The 19,151-nt window shown below is 36.2% G+C and overlaps 1 protein-coding gene across 1 annotated transcript in view; it reads left to right on the forward strand.

Annotated features, from left to right (window-relative positions):
- SPAG9 (sperm associated antigen 9) overlaps positions 1-19,151 on the forward strand; it is a 143,918-nt gene that overhangs the window by 100,307 nt on the left and 24,460 nt on the right. The window contains exons 7-14 of the mRNA XM_007465223.1: positions 31-238; positions 785-884; positions 5,627-5,748; positions 11,967-12,024; positions 13,703-13,855; positions 14,317-14,368; positions 16,371-16,501; positions 16,588-16,682. Of these exons, the coding sequence (XP_007465285.1) occupies positions 31-238; positions 785-884; positions 5,627-5,748; positions 11,967-12,024; positions 13,703-13,855; positions 14,317-14,368; positions 16,371-16,501; positions 16,588-16,682 (919 nt within the window). The remainder of the gene's footprint in view (positions 1-30; positions 239-784; positions 885-5,626; positions 5,749-11,966; positions 12,025-13,702; positions 13,856-14,316; positions 14,369-16,370; positions 16,502-16,587; positions 16,683-19,151) is intronic.

The raw sequence follows: 19,151 nt of genomic DNA on the forward strand, positions 1-19,151 counted from the left end.
CATGTTTTCCCTAATTATATTTATTCGTAGGATGAACTTTCTGATGTTAGCCAGGGAGGATCTAAAGCTACCACTCCAGCATCAACAGCTGCTTCAGATGTGGCAGCAATTCCGAGTGATACTCCCTTATGTGAAGAGAATGAAGGATTTGTGAAGGTTGCAGATACACCAGATAAGTCAGAGAGAAGCAAGCATATTGAAGTACAGGTAGTGCAAGAAACTAGAAATGTATCAACAGGTAAGTGACCCTAGTTATTTACATACTGACAAAGTATTCAATAAATCCAGATGTGGATATGACATCTCTGGGGTGTTACTGCCATAGATTTATAAAACTGTATTCAATTGTAAATAAGCTTTAAGATGTGATGGTTAAATAAAGTTTTAGAGAGAAAAGTGGTGGGGCAGTGGCTGAGGGGTTGAGAGCCTGAAAGGCAGGAGGACATTCTTTTTCTGTTCCCTACCTTAGGTCATTAGTCTTTGTCTTTAGTTTCTCTGTATTTCACCCCTTAAATACAAGGAAAACAGTGAGTTCTGGCCTGGTGTACACTGCACTGTGTCCAGAGAAACACAAATGAAAACTTTCTTTGGTTATTTTTTAGTTGCTCATATTTACTGTTAATTGAATATATGACATATTGTCTATCTAACCTTGTGTTTCCTAGAATCAGCTCTTTAAAATTTTTTATGATCAAATGATGTATTTACAACCATAGAAGCAATTTTCATAACAGGGGCAGTATGTGTTATATGCATTCTTTTTGTTATCTTGTTCTTTCCTAAGACTCTGCTGAAAATGAAGAGAAGTCAGAAGTTCAGGCAATCATTGAATCCACTCCTGAGTTGGATATGGACAAAGATCTCAGTGGATATAAAGGCTCAAGGTGCTGTAAAAGCCCGATTAGGACATCTTATCCTTCCCTTTCCCCTCTCCCAAAGCACACTGTTGTCCCCTGGTCTCTGACCAGATAAAATGCATTCAAATGTTTTGCTGAAGAAATGTTGATGTTATATTTCAGTTTTCTCTTTTTTGAAGCTGGATATTGTACATAGTTTAAATCTTCTGTGAAGTGTTACCTTTGCAGCATCAGGGACTAGGAGCATGTGGACGGATGGGGAAAAAAGACAGCCAAGGAGTATTCCCTACTTTGTGGAACTGGGAAAAACATAACTGCAAAAGTGGGGAAAATATAATTTGAAGAAACTTTATTCCTTCCCCCAATCAGGAAGGATACAGTGTATTCCCTTCAAAACTGTAATGATCTCATTACTAGAAGAAATTAGTCTCATTTTAGTATCATTTTACATGGGGAGGCTATTTAGAGGTTAGAAGAGAATGGTATGTATCATCTTAATGAAGATCATCTGAAACATATTGATGTTGAAGAACGTCACACAGGAGCTGCTGCCTTTTAATTTCTTCCATAAATTTTATTTTTTAATTAATTAACAGTGACCATAAAAATATGTGCCATTTTTTTGATCACTGCTAGACATTATATGCAGTAGCGGTTAAAAAACATGAGCCTAGAATAAGACTACATGCATTCAAATCCTGACTTGGATTTGAATCTGAGGTAAGTTTCCTCATCCATAAAAGAGAATTATGATAATACTTCAGATGGTTGGAAGGAGTAAATGAATCAATACATGTTAAATCATTGGCAAAGTGTCCAGTTCAATAAATGTTAGCTAACATTATTGTTACCTTCATTATTGTTTTATATCATTTTATCTTAATTATAACCTTATGAGGTTGATGTCTTCACCCCCATTTTACAGATAAGGAAGCTCAGAGTTGTACAGTAACTTGTCCAAGATTATCAAGCTGGCAAGAGGTGGAGCTGGGATTCAATCTAGGACTCTGATTTCAAAGACTGTGCTCTACTGAAAGATTTTTTTTCTTTATCATTTATTTAAGAAATTAAACAATGCAGAGTGTAAAAAGTGAAATTTGCTTCTTATTCATCCTCTCCTAAACCTAAGAGATGCAGCTACTTACTAACAGTTGTGCGCTCTTGTCATTCTGAACCTGTTTTTAAAAATCTAAAAACATTTTAATTAGACTAAAGCATGTGTGGCAGTATTAAGGTCAAATCGTAATACAAAATATGAAGGGCAATAGTAGGCCCTTACCCCTACTGACCCCTCATTCCCACTCCCAAGAGGCAATCTCTGTCACTTCTCAGGTCTCTTTGGGTATTTATCTTCAGGTATCTAGATCACATCCTATGCTGTTCTTCCTTGGTCTCTCTCTTTCTCAGTTGGGATTCAGTGAGAAAATCAAGTCCTAATGCCCTAAGGCACCCCTTGTATATAATGAATTAGCTGTACTCCTGTGCAGGGACTTCCCTGGTGGTCCAGTGATTGCGAATCCGCCTTGCAATGCAGGTCTTGCCGGTTCAATCCCTGGTCAAGGAGCTAGGATCCCACATGCTGTGGGGCGGCTGGGCCCATGCGCCACAACTAGAGAGCCTGCGTGCTGCAACTACAGAGCCCACACGCTCTGGAGCCTGTGCACTGCAACTACTGAGCCTGCACACTGCAGCTAGAGAGAAGCCCATGTACCGCAACGAAAGATCCCGTGCGCCGTAACTAAGACCCGCGGCAGCCAAAAAATAAATAAATATTTATACTCCTGTGCATCTAGAACAGTACTAGCTATATACTTTCTTTGGGAGAATTGAGCAAATAGTCACTCAAATCATTTTCTGTATTCTGTGGATCAAATGAGGAGTCCTGGTTTAAAAAAGGCTGCAATATTAGCTATTGACTTTATAGGGTATAGCTCTTTAAACCATCATCTTTCCTTTCATCCTCCCAATATAATTATATCTCAGTTTCTGTTAAATTAACATTCATTGTTTATATCATTACGATTATATAAATACTAATAACAGCCTAGCCACAGAATATACTATGATTACATTTCCTTTCTTTTACAACTTCGTTTTTCTTTAATTTAGTAAAGCCTCAGGGTTGTTTTTGGTTTTGTTCTGTTTGTTTCTTTTGCTTAGGTTTCTACATACCTATCACTAATTCACTAACAGATACCCTGCAAATCATAAATGTAAACATTCTCAAAATGGCCAAATATAAATAAAACCAGTTTCCTGGAACCTTCTATTACCATTCTCCAGGGTAGACGTTTTTGTGTTTACTCTGGTCCTGGAATTTGCCTTCATTTTCATGCTGGGAATTCTTTTCACCTCTCTCCTTTGTTCCATCTTCTATTTCCTGGATACCATGACATCTAGCTTCTTGATTTATGCCTTTGTTTTGACAGAAATATTCTTACTAGCTTTCCTGGCAAAGGCTGTTTTGGAAGTAAGTTTTTTGAGAACTTGAATGTGATAAATGTCATTTAAAGGAATGACAGTTTGGCTGGATATAGAATTCCAGGTTGGGAAATCTTCAGAAGTTTTTCTTCAGAATTGTGAGGACATTAATTCATTGTCATGTTTAGTGGAGTGTTGCCATTTGGATTCTTGCTTTTTTAATATATTCTCTGTAAGCTTTTAGGATCTTTACTTTATCCCTGTTTGTTGTTGTTTTGTTTGCTTTTTCCTTTTTAAAAATTCATGATGATGTGTTCAATGTAGGCATCTTCTTTTGTTATCTGCAGTAGTCCTTTCATCTGGAAATTCATATTTCTCAGTTGAGAAATTTTCTCTTATTTCTCCTTTTTGTTGTCTTTTCTTCTCTTTTTCTGGAACACTTATTAGGTAGATATTGAACATTCTGGACTGACCCTCATAATTCCCTTTTCCCCCTCTTTTCTGTCTCTTCTATTTTTGTTATAATTTCTGGATGATTTCTTCAACTTTCTCTTTCAACCCTCGTCAATTTTTTTTTCTAAAAGTTTTTTGTTTTTCTTGGATAGTTACTTTTTATAACACCCTACAGTTCTCTTACGGGTGTAACTTCATTATGAAAATAAAATAAAAAAAATTTTTTTTTAAGTTTTTGCTGCTGTCTGCATTCACTGTCTCCTTTTACTCTGAGTGTTTTGGACTCAATTTTATGATAGAGGCTTTCTTTGATCGTCTGGTTCTCTGTGGCTGTTTTGCTCATACTTAAGTAAATGACATTGATTCTCCAGTTTTCTGCCTATAACATTTAACCTTGGCTTCCATTGTTCAGGGAGCAATGCCAGGAGAAGGGAGGTCTCACTGTCCTGGAGGGTTGTATTTAGGTCTCATATAGCTTCTTGTGCTGTCTTTCATCACATCCCTCTATCTTACGTTCCCTCTTGCATGCTTCTCTCTGCAGATTGCTGGTTCCTTCAATTCCTGAACCTTTCAGGGGTTCTGGCAGCATGCTGACTTCCTTCCTAAACACTAATGGCTTAAGTTGAAGCTTTGTCTGGTCTGTTAAATCAATTTCTACTGTTTGCCCATCTGTTTTCTATCTTATATAATTTTGTTCACATTTCATCTGCTGTAGTTTCTTTTTCTGTTCCCTATGTCCTTGTGGGTGTATACTTTTTAAATTCCTTTACTGTCATTTCAGTTGAGTTTCTGAATTATTGGGTGACAAATGACTGTGTCCATCGTATTTAACTGGAAATCCTGTGCAGACTTTTTTCTATTAATGTAACACTAATGCACAAACACGTACATTTCCCCATTCTCCTCCATACCCCTGCAAAAAGGGCTTATATTATACATACTGTATTGCAACTTGCTTTATAAAAAGCACCTTTATATAATGGGTTTCTTTCATTTCTAAAGCTGTATTTTAATGTTTTTAAAGTTAAAAGTTGAAACTTTTAGGTATATCCGTAACTTATTTCATCTATGCCCTGTTAATGATCACTTGGGTTGTTTCAACTTTTTGCTGCTCTGACCATCCTTTTACACACATAATTGCCTTCTTGTGACAGGGGCTTTGTAGAATTTTTTTTTTTTTTTTAATTTGTGGCCACGCTGCACAGCTTGCGGGATCTTAGTTCCCCAGCCAGGGACTGAACCCCAGCCACTGCAGTGAAAGCACCAGGTCCTTACCACTGGACTGCCAGGGAATTCCCTGTAGGAATTTTTTTAACATCAAGTTCTTGGGTCAGTGGGTATTTACATTTTAAATTTTGATATTGCCAAGTTGCCCTTAAAAGAAAAATAAAATGGCCATGCTAATCTATACCCAGACAACATGGACCATGGTAGTTAAGATCATGGATTCTGAAGCCTGGCTGCCTGGGTTTGAGTTCTGCCTCTTTGACTCATTTGCTGGATGATCTTGGCAAATTCCATAACCTCTTTAGTTTCCTCTTCTGTAAAGTTGGGATAATAGCAGCAGATCTTTTGTAGAGTAGGTGTAAAGGTTTTAATAAGGTAGTCTGTGAAAGGACTTAGACCAGTGCCTGAACAATGCAGAGTAGTGCTCTCTTTTAGCTGCCATTTATTGTTTGTGTTTGCTAGGATCTCACTGCAAAAACATTCTATATATTCATCAACAGTTCTCTCTGTGGAGTTTAATGGGAATCTCTTATGAAATCCTTTTAAATTGTATTTTATATTAAATGTAAATTACAGGTAAAACATTCCTATGTAACTTAGACTTTTGTATTCATTTTGAACTGTTGAAAACATCTTTGTTGATTTGGTTTTGGTTTTTTTCTGCCTAGCACTCCCACCAAAGGCATAGAGAACAAAGCTTTTGATCGCAATACAGAGTCTCTCTTTGAAGAACTGTCTTCAGCTGGTTCAGGTCTAATTGGAGATGTGGATGAAGGAGCAGATTTACTAGGTATGATAGTTTATCTGAAGTAGTATCATACTGTTTTAAAAATAGATTTTTAAAATGACTTAATTGAAAATTTCTTTAAAATGTCTCTAACTGTCCAGTGGGGCAGAGTTATTGCACTTCTACATAATTAATAGGAATGTATTCTTTGAGATAATGAAAGTTTTAAATGAGAATATCTTCACCTATGGATGTGCCTAGAATTGAATTGCATTTTAGTTTGTATTTTGAGTTCATGTCACACAATTTATTGAACTCCTGCTATATTCTGAGAACAGTATTACATAGAAGAAGCACAGTGATATATGTATATATGGGGTATATGTATAGATGTATAGATTTATGGATTGATGGATAGTTAATTCCTGTCTTAAATAGCGTTCATTAAATCCTGTTGACCTTAATTAAATAAGAAATTATACCACTTGATTTTTCTGAGATTTCACAGAGTATTCTGTTTTAGCTCTTTGGGAAATGTAATCATTTTAGAGTTTGTATTGTTGAAGAATATCTGGTTTGAAAAGGATAATGCATTTGGCTCTTCTACTGTTTATCTGGTGACCTTTGCCAAATAGCTTAACCTCTCTGGGCATTAGTTTCTTTGTGTATAAAAAGAAAGAGTTCAAGGGTTGGACAAGCTGCGGCTCATGGGCCAAATCCAGCTCACCTCCTATGTGTACGAGTAGAGTTCACACAGCCACACTCATTTTTCACGGATTGTTTACAGTTTCTTTTACCCCACAACAGCAGAGTTAAGTTGTCTGTAACAGATTATGTGGTTTACAAAGCCTAAAATATTTACCATCTGGCCCTCTACAGAAAAAGTTTGCTCTGCTCTAGGTGATCTCTAAAGTTCCTTTCAACAATAATTACATGAATGGGACTTCCCTGGATGTCCAGTGATGAAGACTCTGTGCTTCCACTGCAGGGGCACAGGTTCAATCCCTAGTCGGGGAACTAAGATCCCTCAAGCCATGAGGCGCGGCCAAAAAAAAACTTACATGACATGTCAGTTAGCTTTGGTGTGCCTTTATTATAACTTAAGACCTTACAGAAATGGAAAATGTTATAGTATTAAAAAAAATCTATGCCTTTGGGATGGATTCTGGTCTCCAAACATTTTTTGTATCCCTCAGTGTAAATTCAGTACAGATTACACTGTTCTCAAAAGGTGCCATTTGTCAGTTCTTGTGAACCTAGAGAGGTGTTACTTGCATTCATTTATGTTAAATTTATTGGTTACTAGTTATGTCCTCGACAAGTATTTTTTGAAGGAAATACAAGTTCTGTCTAAACAGAGCTCACAGTCTTATGTAAAGTAAGAGAGATTGAAAGTACATAAATAAAACTGAGTTAGACATAGACTCCCACCATTAAAGGCTTAGTAAAACGTTGGATGCAATTGAATGAGCTTGCCTTTCTCAAGAAAGGCTAAAAGATTAATTCTTAAGGAGCACTCCATTTTTACATTTAAATTTATACTCGTTGTTAAGATTAAATCATGCATGAAAAGTTCCTTTTAAGATTTGATTGGTTTAAGAAACTGATTGCCTGGCAAAAATTGAGGGGCAGACGCAAAAAAATGTTAGAAAGAAGAATTTTTTAATGTTTAAACTTATATTCAGGTTTATATACAGTGAGGTTCAATTTTTTGTTTTAACAAATGCATAGAGTTGTATAACCACCACCAGAATCAATATACATCATCTAAAAAAAAAATTCCTTCTTGCTTCCCCTTTGTATTTAACCAGAATAAAGTACTTTGAAATGTTCCTTGTACACTCGCTTCCCTATAATCCAGTATTGAGTAATAGCACTATTGAGGTTATTGGCCCCAAACTTCCTTCCCTGTAGAGTTAAGAAGCCACGTAGTACTTAGAAATAATTGTGGTCTTTTAAATCAGGTATTTTCCGAAAGCTTCCATTCTCTAAGTCAGAAAATGAAGCATCATAAATAGGTTAAAAGCAAAATTCTGATTTCCTTTCCACTTTGAAAAAAAGAAATAGACTGTAAACTACTGTCTTTTCCCTTTTGCAGATATTGATATATTTATCTGTAGAATGTTCCAGATTAGAAGTTTTAATATATCACCTTAAGTGTAGTGACTTAAGCCTACATGAATACTTGTGGTCAGAGATGTTAAATGACATCTCCAAGGCACATAGTTTTTCCCTGGCTTCTCTTCTGGTCAGTTCAGTGATAGTAATTGCAGTGTAATACTCACTAAATGGGACATAGTTAAACTAGTAAAATTGTTTCTCACAAAGTTCCTTAAATGAACTTTGGTTGATAAATAAGTACATAGTCCATTTCTATAACTCATTATTCATTTTTCTAATTGCTGTGTTGTTGTAAAACTCTTCCCTTGTTTTTGAAATCATTATGCATGTAGTCAGTATTTAGATTACTTTTTCAGATTTTAATAATTTAAAAGAGATAATCCCCCACAGTTTGTCCTTTATCCTGATTGATGTCTCATCCCTTGACTTTATTTCCAATGATCCTTTTCTCTATTCACTTTAGTCACTTACCCTCCATGGCCACGTTCTAGAACTTGGAAATCATACACTCATACATCCTACTCTTGAGATTTTCATTCTCTTGATTAAATTCTATTTTTTCAACTTCACTATTTTTACTAACTTCTTCCTGTTATCATTTAAACATGTTCGGGTCTTTTCCATTTTAAAATAAAACTACTGCCCTCCTCTGACTCCCTGCCTTTTGTACCTTCCACCCTGTCACTTACTCTTCTCCCATTTCCAGGCGTGCTTTTCTGCAGAAATATGGGTGAGGTAGGCGTCTGTTACGAGCCTGGCACTATTCTAGATGCTTGTGATACACCAGTGAACAAAACAGACTTCTTGAAAGGGTGGCTCCTTTTAACTGGGAGGATTCCCCCAGTCCCACTTGCACCTCATCTGACTACAGTCTGGCATTCTGCCCCACACTAACCTTCCCTGAAACAGCTTCTTGTTTGCTATATCCAGCTGTTCCTTCTAAGTTATTTCACATGACTTCTCAAATAGCATTTGTCTTTAAAACGGGTTTTGCTGGGTTTCTGTGGTATCAGACTTCCCTGCATTCTTTCCTGCCTCTGACTATTCCTTTTCAGTCTTCTTTGCAGGATCCTCTTTCTCCGCCCATTTTTCAGATGTTCCTAGCCCAGTCTTGCTTCCATGTTTGGGAGGTCTTATTTGCTCTTGTTTCCTGGCTTTCATGGCTAATTGCTCCCAAGTCTTTCTCTCCGTCCAAGATTTTTTTCTACAGCCTCAGACTATTACTTCCAAACAGCCCATTAGACATCTTTAAGATGATTTGTAGAACTTTATAGTTGATATGCGTAAAGCTCAGTTCATCAACATCTTTCTTTATTGTCCTGTCCCCAAAGGCTGTTCTTATACCAGCATATACTAACTCAGTGAACAACCTCACCATCAACTCAGTTCTCCATCCTAAATCTCTCACACTTCCCTTAAAACCAGTCATGAAGGATTGTTTGCGTCCTTTCTTAAAAAAGAAAATCTATGTATCTGTCTCTGTATCTCCTTCTTGCCTCTGATTAAATGGAATATCCTCCTCTAGGAGTTCTGCCTTGATCCCCTAGTTAAAGCTCAGTTGTTTGGAAACATATTCCCATAGCACTGCAGTTTATTATGCAATTCTTCATAATACTTTATTGTAGTTTTTTGTAGTTATTTGTACTTTATTGTGCCTTTATTTGTAGTTATTTGTAGTTATTTGTACTTTATTGTGCCTGTCTCCCTGGCTAGACGATAAGCTCAATGTGACAAAGACAACTATATCTTTTGCTCACTGTTGAGTCTTTGGCACATAGCACAGCAGCTAAGTGAATGGATTGTTAAATAGTTTTTAACAGTTTTGTTTCGCCTCTAAACCTATGCTTCTTTACCTTTTGGAATTAAAACTCCTTTACAGGAGAATTTGTAAGAGAGTAGTGTACTTTTGGAAAAATGCACATACAGAAATAGATAAAATTGTGCATACTTTCTCAAGGAAGTGACAGATAATCCAGAGCCCATCTATGGACTGAGCTTGAGAATCAGTGCTAAAATCCAAATGAGATGTCTATTTTTAAAACCGTCAGGCAGTTTTTTTGCTTGTTTTAATAGGTAAGGTTTCCAAATATGTCAGACCTAAGTTTATGCTTAGTTGAAGTCATGAATAGAAATGGGGCCACTTCAAGTTACGTTTTTCTTATAGTTATTAGTTAGTTTTTATTGATACATTTCAAAGTGAAAATTTTGGACCATCCTATTGGTTATATATTAAATTTATACACTAGATTTTAGGAGAACTCTTCATTGGGAAGGCGTAAACTCTAGAAACTACATTATAGGATATGATTTCCATAGAGTACATATTTCAAAAATTTTTCCTATTTATAATATTTATACTTTACTGTGTTTGGTTTCTCTACATCTTTTCAATTTTATTGGCTCCTCTCTCTCATTTTGAAATAAGTGAGTGTAGATCTTGCTTTCTGAAAACAATCTAATTGAGATTCTCATTCGTTTTTTCTCTTGGGCTGCTTACCCAGGGGAATATTCTGGTGTGTATGCTTTTAAATTCTTTAATATTACTGCTTTTTAAGCTAGGTGGTCTTGGCTGCTGTTCTCATTTAATGCTTTCTCTCTTTTTTTTTTCTGCTCAACTGTTTTTCCCCCTGCATATATTTTCAGCTTTTATGCTTATCTCCCTATGTGCTTGAGAGTTTAGCAGACATAGTCATTATATAAACTTTTTTCACCCAACCTTAACCATATTTCTTTTGACTCTGTAGCTTTATTGAAAAGTTAACATTAGTGTTTAAAGCAAATATTTCAACATATCTTGTCAAAATTCATTTTTAAATTGGAATTTGGAAACTTTTAGTTTGGCTTTATTTTCAGCTTTTGGAAATATGTAGATGATTAAATAAGCTACTGTTTCTGATACTTATTCTTCATGGCAGAAGTACCTTCTTCTTTAAGAATGTTTGAGGTAATTATAATACAGACAAAATATGAGTCCACGTGTGAGCATTGAACTTTTAGCATTCCTAGATTAGTTGCGTTTTAAATTATCTTTAAGTTATTTGAAATATTACCTCTTTTTTAAAATAAAGAGACATGTTAACTCCTTTAACTTACATTGTTTTCATTAGAGATATTTACTTCCTTTTTCAGGTGGGTTATGAATATTACTTCCATTGTATGTGACTTACCAATATTAGTGGAGTGATGGGTTTTTTCTTGTGCTTGCTTTGCTCTGTTGTAACTTTCTGAGGTATATTCCCTAATGTGTTGTTTGATTTCTTCAGTTTCTTGTGAGTAGCAAACTAAATAGCTTTCTTCTCCCTAAAGATCACTACATTGGATCTTGCATTGAATGCTCTACTGCCTACCTTACAGTGCTCATTAAATTATTAAGCATGATTGTATAAATTGACCACTAAGCATTATCATTTCAGAGGTGGCACTTTGAAGAAATCTTTATATTATTGATCTGGGATTTTCACTCTAATTATATTCAATTTTATTTTGCAAAAGAATTGGTAACATATCAGAACATCCTTATGAATGAAGGAAATCACCTTGATTTCTGTCTTTCGCACATCATTATGCATTAAATCATGACTTGGTGATTTCAGATGTTTTTCATATCATGCCTAAAACTACAGATTAATGATCTTTTTTCATTCTGTTTCTTACATAAAACATTTCTTGTTCTTTGTTTTTGCTTTACATGGAATGCATGGGCTTTAAGACCATAATTTCTTTGGTAAGGTTTCATCTGCATTGGGGTCTTTCTTGTTTCTTCCTGTTCTCTATTAATAAGACCTAATTTTTAGGCAAAAGCCTGCAATAACAGGTGTGATTTAGAAATGATTTCTGATCCATATTAATGCTACTCTCTTTTCCCCCTAAATACTGCTACTTTTTAGAATATTTGGCAGAAAAGTCTTCATTCTTTTGAAATATTATCTATGAGAAGCAAAATACAGACTAAGAAAATCGTTAGCTTTGTTTTGTGGTAGATAATTATTTATAATTTTATAATCCATACAAGTAGATACGTAAAATGAAATTATAGACAAAATGAGATTACTAAAGGACAGATAAAATTTATAAAATAAAATTTGAGACTATAGCTTATTATAAGTTTATATAATTTTAATAAATTTATTTTCAAAGTTTTTATCTTTTTTCTTTGATAGGAATGGGTCGTGAAGTTGAGAATCTTATATTGGAAAATACACAACTGTTGGAAACCAAGTAAGTATATGCAAAATTTTAACAGGGAACAAAAGATACTGAATTTTCTTCTCATCCAATTCAATGGCACATCTTTAATTTAGCATAGCACGAATGCAGTCTCACTACCCCATGTCCTTCCCCTTCTCTGTGTGTGGGCTTGTGCGTACACACGTACACAAGCAAATAGTTAATGGGACCTAATTTCACTGATGGTATGTTTCATTACTCTGTTCTTTTCAGAAACAGATTTTGATCTCCTTTCTACCCTGCAAGTATCCATGCCTTTCTCTTAATCTTCTGGATGTGTCCTATGTGGTTTTTGCTCCCTCCCCTGGGATATCTATTTTCTTCTCTCTCCTCTTGGGGCTTCTTTTATTTCTTTATAAATGTTTTTATCTATATGCGGCCCACCTCTTCAGAGCTCTCCTCCATAGTAGCAATTTGTGGAGTCTTACTTAGGCCCTCAAACACATTGGAGTTTTGTTAAGTGCAGTGGGTGCTGAGTTACATGGAAAAGCAGGTCAGGCCCCTTTGTAAATTTGCTGTGTCAGAGCAACTTTGGAACATCTGTGTATATCCAAAACAGAATGTAGCTCTAATGGCGTCCTATGTCCACGATACGCAAAAGTAGCTAGATCTTAGATTTTTTTCTTCATTTTTTTCAAGGTTAGACTTTCTTATTAATTATTAAAGGTAAATTCAAGGATTAATTTTACTTTGTTGATTAGATAATATCTTTTCAGAACTTATTAAGGACGGTACCCTTATGGATGCTATTTGTTTTTTTGTTTGTTTGTTTAATTAACCACTTTATTTTATTTATTTTCGGCTGCGTTGGGTCTTTGTTGCTGTGTGCGGGTTTTCTCCAGTTGCAGCGAGTGGGGGCTGCTCTTTGTTGCGGTGCGCAGACTTCTCATTGGGGTGGCTTCTCTTGTTGCGGAGCATGGGCTCTAGGCGCACAGGCTTCAGTAGTTGCAGCACACGGGCCCTAGAGCGTGCCGGCTTCAGTAGTTGAGGCGCGTGGGCTCAGAAGTTGCGGCATGCAGGCTCTGGGGCACACAGACTTCAGTAGTTGTGGCGCATGGGCTTAGTTGCTCTGCAGCATGTGGGATCTTCCCGGACCAGGGATCAAACCCATGTCCCCTGCATTGGTAGGTGGATTCTTAACCACTGCACCACCATGGAAGTCCTGGATGCTATTTGTTAAAAGTTTAATTTTATTTAATTCTGACTTTTTAATAATGTAGTGGTCTGTCTTGCCTTATCCATTTATTCTTCTTTTTAAAAAAATATATATTTATTTGTCTGCGCTGGGTCTTAGTTGCGGCACGCATGATCTTCATTGCAGCATGCGGGATCTTTAGTTGCAGCATGTGAACTCTTAGCTGCAGCATGTGGGATCTAGTTCTCTGACCAGGGACCTAACCCAGGCCCCCTGCATTGGGAGCATGGAGTCTTAGGCACTGGATCACCAGGGAAGTTCCTCTGTTTATTCTTTGATAAGAAAACAGACCATTGCTTTGTGGGGTTTTTTTTTAAACCTTTATTTACAGACAACATCAGGTAGAATACCTTTGAAGGTTTCAGTCATTATTTAGCTTTATGATTGTAGTTACTTTAGTCTGCAAGAGAAATAAGCTGTGAGATATAAAGAATATTTACTTGTAATGGTGCTCTTGAAATATGTGTTTCTTAGAAATGCGTTGAATGTAGTGAAGAATGATTTGATAGCAAAAGTGGATGAACTTACCTGTGAGAAAGACGTGCTGCAAGGGGAGTTGGAGGCTGTGAAACAAGCCAAGCTGAAGCTAGAGGAGAAGAACAGAGAACTGGAGGAAGAGCTTAGGAAGTAAGTTTTCACTATGTTGTTCTAAACCAAACAAGCTTTGCCAGTGTGCCACCAAGGTTATAGGTGTAACCCCGAGACTGCTACGTTTAGCGCTCTCGTCACGAAGGCCCCAGAGCTGCCTGGGATAGGGTTAAGTGCTTGGCTGATTGCCTCTGCTCTGAACAGACCCTTCCATTTATTGAATATTATAATTTTTTGTGCATGTCATGATGTGAAAGAAGTTAGAAGAGCTGTTCAAATATTGCTAATCAGGAAACTGTAAACATTCATTATTTTCCTTTTCTTTAATGCCTGGTTTTCAGTGCTATGATAATGTTCCCCTAAATGAAAGCAGCTAAATACCCTGTTTGGAAAAAGAAAAATAATCATTTAGTGGTGGTTAAAATTTTTGACCTGTTCTTTATTCTTTAAAAAGGTGAAGTCAACTCAAATAACATGTTTTGTTTTTTACCCCCCACTAGAGCTCGTGCAGAGGCTGAAGATGCAAGGCAAAAAGCAAAAGATGATGATGATGTAGGTTTATAATTTTGGACTTGTTTTCTTAACCTACCATATTTTGGTATTTTGGGGAAATCTTGTTAATTAAGCTTTGGGTATAGCATTATAAAGATGAAAAGAAAAAATTAAAATCGTGTTTATGATCATGAATAGGATAGATCATGCTCCCACATAGTATCCAGATGCTAAGCTTTCTAGCTACACGCAGTGTGCTCATTTTTCCTCCATGGCTTTGTGCTCTGACTTGTGTCTGCCTATTCAAGCTCAAGGACCAGGTGGGATATTTTGGAGTTTTTTTGTTTTTGTTTTGTTTCAAATTTTAACTTAGAAATATATGAAAACCTTAAGAATAAAAATAGTTTAATGGTATTAAACATAAAAAGATGAAGTCTAGAAACTTTAATACTAGGCAGTTAGCCCATATTGTTGTCAACATATAAATACAAAAGAATAAATATGAACTTCTTGCCAATGTTATTAGCATGCCAGTTATTCTGCCTGTCACAGGTGTTTGCCCGTCAAGTATCAAACTTGAGATATATGGATGTCCTGATCAGAATGATTATTTTGTGCCCCTTCAATCTCTTATTTGTGTTTTTATATAATATTTGATACATTTAAAAATATATGTAACATGTAAGTTATGAATAATAACTTATAATTAACATTATAATAAATTAACATTATGAACCTACCATTTAACCTAAGGACTAGAACATTATCAAACATTGAAGATACCCTATGCTCTTCCCTCTAGAGGAAGCTACTATGCTGTATTTATCATTTTCTTAACTTGAAAAAAAAATAATTTTATCATACCACACATGTATGTATCCTTACAAGGTATGGTTAATTTTCACTGTTTTTGTGTTTTATATGTATTTAGCCTTGGAGACTTGCTTCTTTTTCTCAGTATTATGTTTTTTATATTTACCCTAGTTGTAGTATAGTGGTATAGTTCATTCATGTTCACTGCTTTATAATATCCCATTATGAATATACTACAATTTCTGTATCTGTTTTCCTGTAAATGAATATTTAGGTTATTTTCAGCTTTTTACTACCACCAACAATGCTGTTATGAACATTACAGTGAGAGTCTTCTGGTTTTTCAGGGTATATACCTAGTAGTGGGATTGCTGTGTTGCAAACTCAAAATCCTTTGATCACTTGTTGTTTGACTTTTTTTTAAAGGAGAGGTTAAGTTCTGCAGCAGGAGGACAAAGAAGGAGACTGCTGAGGGATAAGCTAAGCTCAGCTTCTTTCTTACTGTCCCATGCCTTTCAGCTTTGATTCACAATGTGCATACTGCACTCAGCAAAACAAAAGCCCTACAGTTAACCCAACCTTCCTCTCCAGAAGAGCCTTTAGAAATCAGCAGGAGAAGGAAGTTGACTTGAGCATGCCCCTTTGGGGTCTTACCATGCTCACATTCCTTATTCTCCCTAATAATAATTCTGGTTAATACAGTTGTCTCCATCTTGTTATATTTCTTTTGGTGTTTTAGTGACTCTTAGCATTGGGTACCTTGGTAGCTAGCCAACAAGTTTTTATGCTTTTCGCTGGCTTTGAGTGTGTATGTAGATTGGTAGTTTGAGATAAATGAACCCCTTTAGGAACTTACTTGTAACTATTTTCTGAATAACTAGCATTTGTTATAGAACATGAATTTAAAATACTGTTGTGAGAACATTTCCAGGTGAGTGTATTAAATCTATAGAGATAACAGCTTTTTTGTTTTTCTTCAAAATCTGCACTGTTCTTTGTATTTCCTTTATAATATATTCAAATATTTTGTATTTATATTGAGGAATTAAATTGTCTACTTTTTTCAGTCATAAATAATTAAGTATATCTCTTTATTGATTTTATTTTTATTAGGCCTTTTTTTTTGTTATCCATTAGATTAGAAATTAAGGAATGTTAAAAGCTTAAAATTTTTACTTAAGTCTGCGATAACACTAAAACAGATACAGGCTCCCAGAGTGATCTGTAGTCTTCTTTTCGTTATATATAGAGTGATATTCCCACAGCCCAAAGGAAGCGGTTTACTAGAGTGGAAATGGCCCGAGTTCTGATGGAGAGAAACCAATATAAAGAGAGATTGATGGAGCTTCAGGAAGCTGTTCGATGGACAGAGATGATTCGGTTTGTATGAGAAGTACCTCTGGTGTTTTTCTCCTCATTGTTTACTAGGTTACTAGTTGTTTACTGATATTCATTTCTTTATTCAGAACTAGAGTCCTGCCTTGGGGATCCAAGCCCATTGCTCTGTTTACTAAGAGAGGTCTAAAGAAACACTGGCAATTAGTAACAGAATGTGATCAAAGTGGGTCCCTTTTGGGCCAGTGAGGTCTCTTGGAGAAATTCCCACAACCTCTAAGAGGCAATTAAATGATGGTCTGTCGATGAAAATAATCAGTAAACAATCTATAATTGGAATAGAGAAGAATTTTATTTGAGCCAAGTGGAGGACTGTAGCCTGGGAGACAGCCTGTTGGATATCTCTGAGGATCTGCTCTAGAGAGGCATGGTTTTCAGCACAGTTTTTTTTTGTTTGTTTGTTTGTTTTTTTTTTGCATTACGCGGGCCTCTCACTGTTGTGGCCTCTCCCGTTGCGGAGCACAGGCTCCGGACGCACAGGCTCAGCGGCCATGGCTCACGGGCCCAGCCGCTCTGCGGTATGTGGGGTCTTCCCAGACCGGGGCACGAACCCGTGTCCCCTGCATCGGCAGGCGGACTCTCAACCACTGCGCCACCAGGGAAGCCCTTCAGCACAGTTTTATATCTTGTCAGAACAAATAACATCAAACAAGTCACAGACACATTCCTTCAAGGTTTCAAAAAAACCAGATAAGCATGTACACAGTGAGTCAGTATGGCCTTGACACCTGGTAAGGGAGTCTTATCGTCAAGAGAGCGAGTACCAGCATTGGTGTCCCAGGAAGGGAGGCATTTCATCTTTATCTTTAACATGGACATTCTTTACTTCTGGTCAGTGCATCCTTTTCTTTAATAATGAAAGCATATATACAGTATATGTTTGATAGGCCACAAATAGGCTGTTTTAGTTCGCATAACATTTGAGTTAAATCATGTATAAGCCAGAATACTTCCCCACACCTCAATATGTGAAAATTTCTTTAGTCATTTTTTGAAAGAATGTAGAAATTGACACTACTTTTGCAGTGATGTCAGGAAGAGATAAAGTTTTCATTTGCCACACAGGGAACGAAATCAGTCTTACTCAGTGACTTCCTGTAAAATATTCCTGATTTCCACCACCACCCCCTTTCTGAGTAGTCATGCAAAAAGCAACCTTCAATTGACATCTTTGTCAGTTGGATCTTAAATCTCACCTAATGCTGCCATCTAATGGTCATATCTTCAGTAACAGCATTCCTTATTTTAATTTTAGAAAGAGTTCATGAAAAGTTTGTAAACTAGTTGCCCCCTAATTTGCCCATATTTTTCAGTTTGGATTGTCACATCAGATTTACCAATAATAGTACACGCTGACACCTTGTTTTAAAGTTTATGAAAATATTTTCTAACCACCAACCTTATGATTATGTCCTTTACTTAATAGTAATAAAAACATTTTGTATAACACATTTACAATTTGAAAAAGTTGTAATTCCTTGTAGCTGCTAAGAAGGAAGAAGGTTACTATCTTAATCTTTATTTATTGGACAGAGAAACTAATATACTAACAAATATGTTCTTAACTCCAGCTTTTAAGGGATATGGAATAAATAATGAGTGAATAGTTAAAAAGGCATATAGTCAGGTTCCACTTTTCATTACTATTTTTAATTCTAGCAATGAAATGGTAGTCAACAAGTGAATAAAAATGGTAACTTAACTTTCTTCATTGAATTAAAAGATGTTTTAAATTCAGTCCTTAAAAAAAGAAATGAAAAGGGGACTCCGACAGTGATAGCAGAATCCTTAACAACCTTACTAAATCAATTTGAAGTGCCTTTTTTTTTCTTTTTGAAATTTTGTCGAATTTTCAAATCAGTGCAGTTTCTTTTCTTTTCTTTCTTTCTTTTTTTTTTTAATATTAATGTATTTATTTGGCTGTGTCAGGATCTTTAGTTGCGGTGCCTGGGCTTCTCTCTAGTTGTGGCTTGTGGGCTCCAGAGCGCACGGGCTCAGTAGTTGTGGTATGTGGGTTTAGTTGCCCCATGGCACGTGAGACCTTAGTTCTCTGACCAGGGATTGAACCCTCGTCCCTTGCATTGGAAGGCGGATTCTTAACCACTGGACCACCAGGGAAGTCCCAATGCAGTTTATTTTCTTCCCTGGTGAGCTTTTCAGTAATGGAAGAGTTTTAGTCCTGTGAAAAATGACCCATCAGAACACTAAAGTTACAAGCTAATTTTTGAGAGCTGGAAGTATAAAACAAATGGTACATTTATGTAGAGACAGGGAATTACAATGCAATATTTTAATAAAAAGGAAAGTTGGAGGATATCTCTTCAATAAAAAATTGAAATATTAACATTCAGGCTTGTTGGCTATCTGTCCAGCCCAGATAATAATTTTGTCTCTTATCAGTAGTCTGAGCTCTTTGAGGGAGGGATGGAATTTTATTTATATTAGTTGTATTGGCCTTAACAGACTGACTGACACAATAGGTCAAAGTAACTATTTGCTGAAATTGTTGACTCTCCTCCATGTATTTCATGAACTTCTTGGGTCCCTTGTTCTTCAGATAGAAAGCTAGACTACCTCACGAATCATCTCTCTCTCTCCCTCCCTCTCTCTCCCACCCCTTCTCTTTCTCTTTCCC

Source organism: Lipotes vexillifer, unplaced genomic scaffold (assembly GCF_000442215.2).
Source record: "Lipotes vexillifer unplaced genomic scaffold, Lipotes_vexillifer_v1.1 scaffold591, whole genome shotgun sequence".
NCBI lineage: Eukaryota > Metazoa > Chordata > Mammalia > Artiodactyla > Lipotidae > Lipotes > Lipotes vexillifer.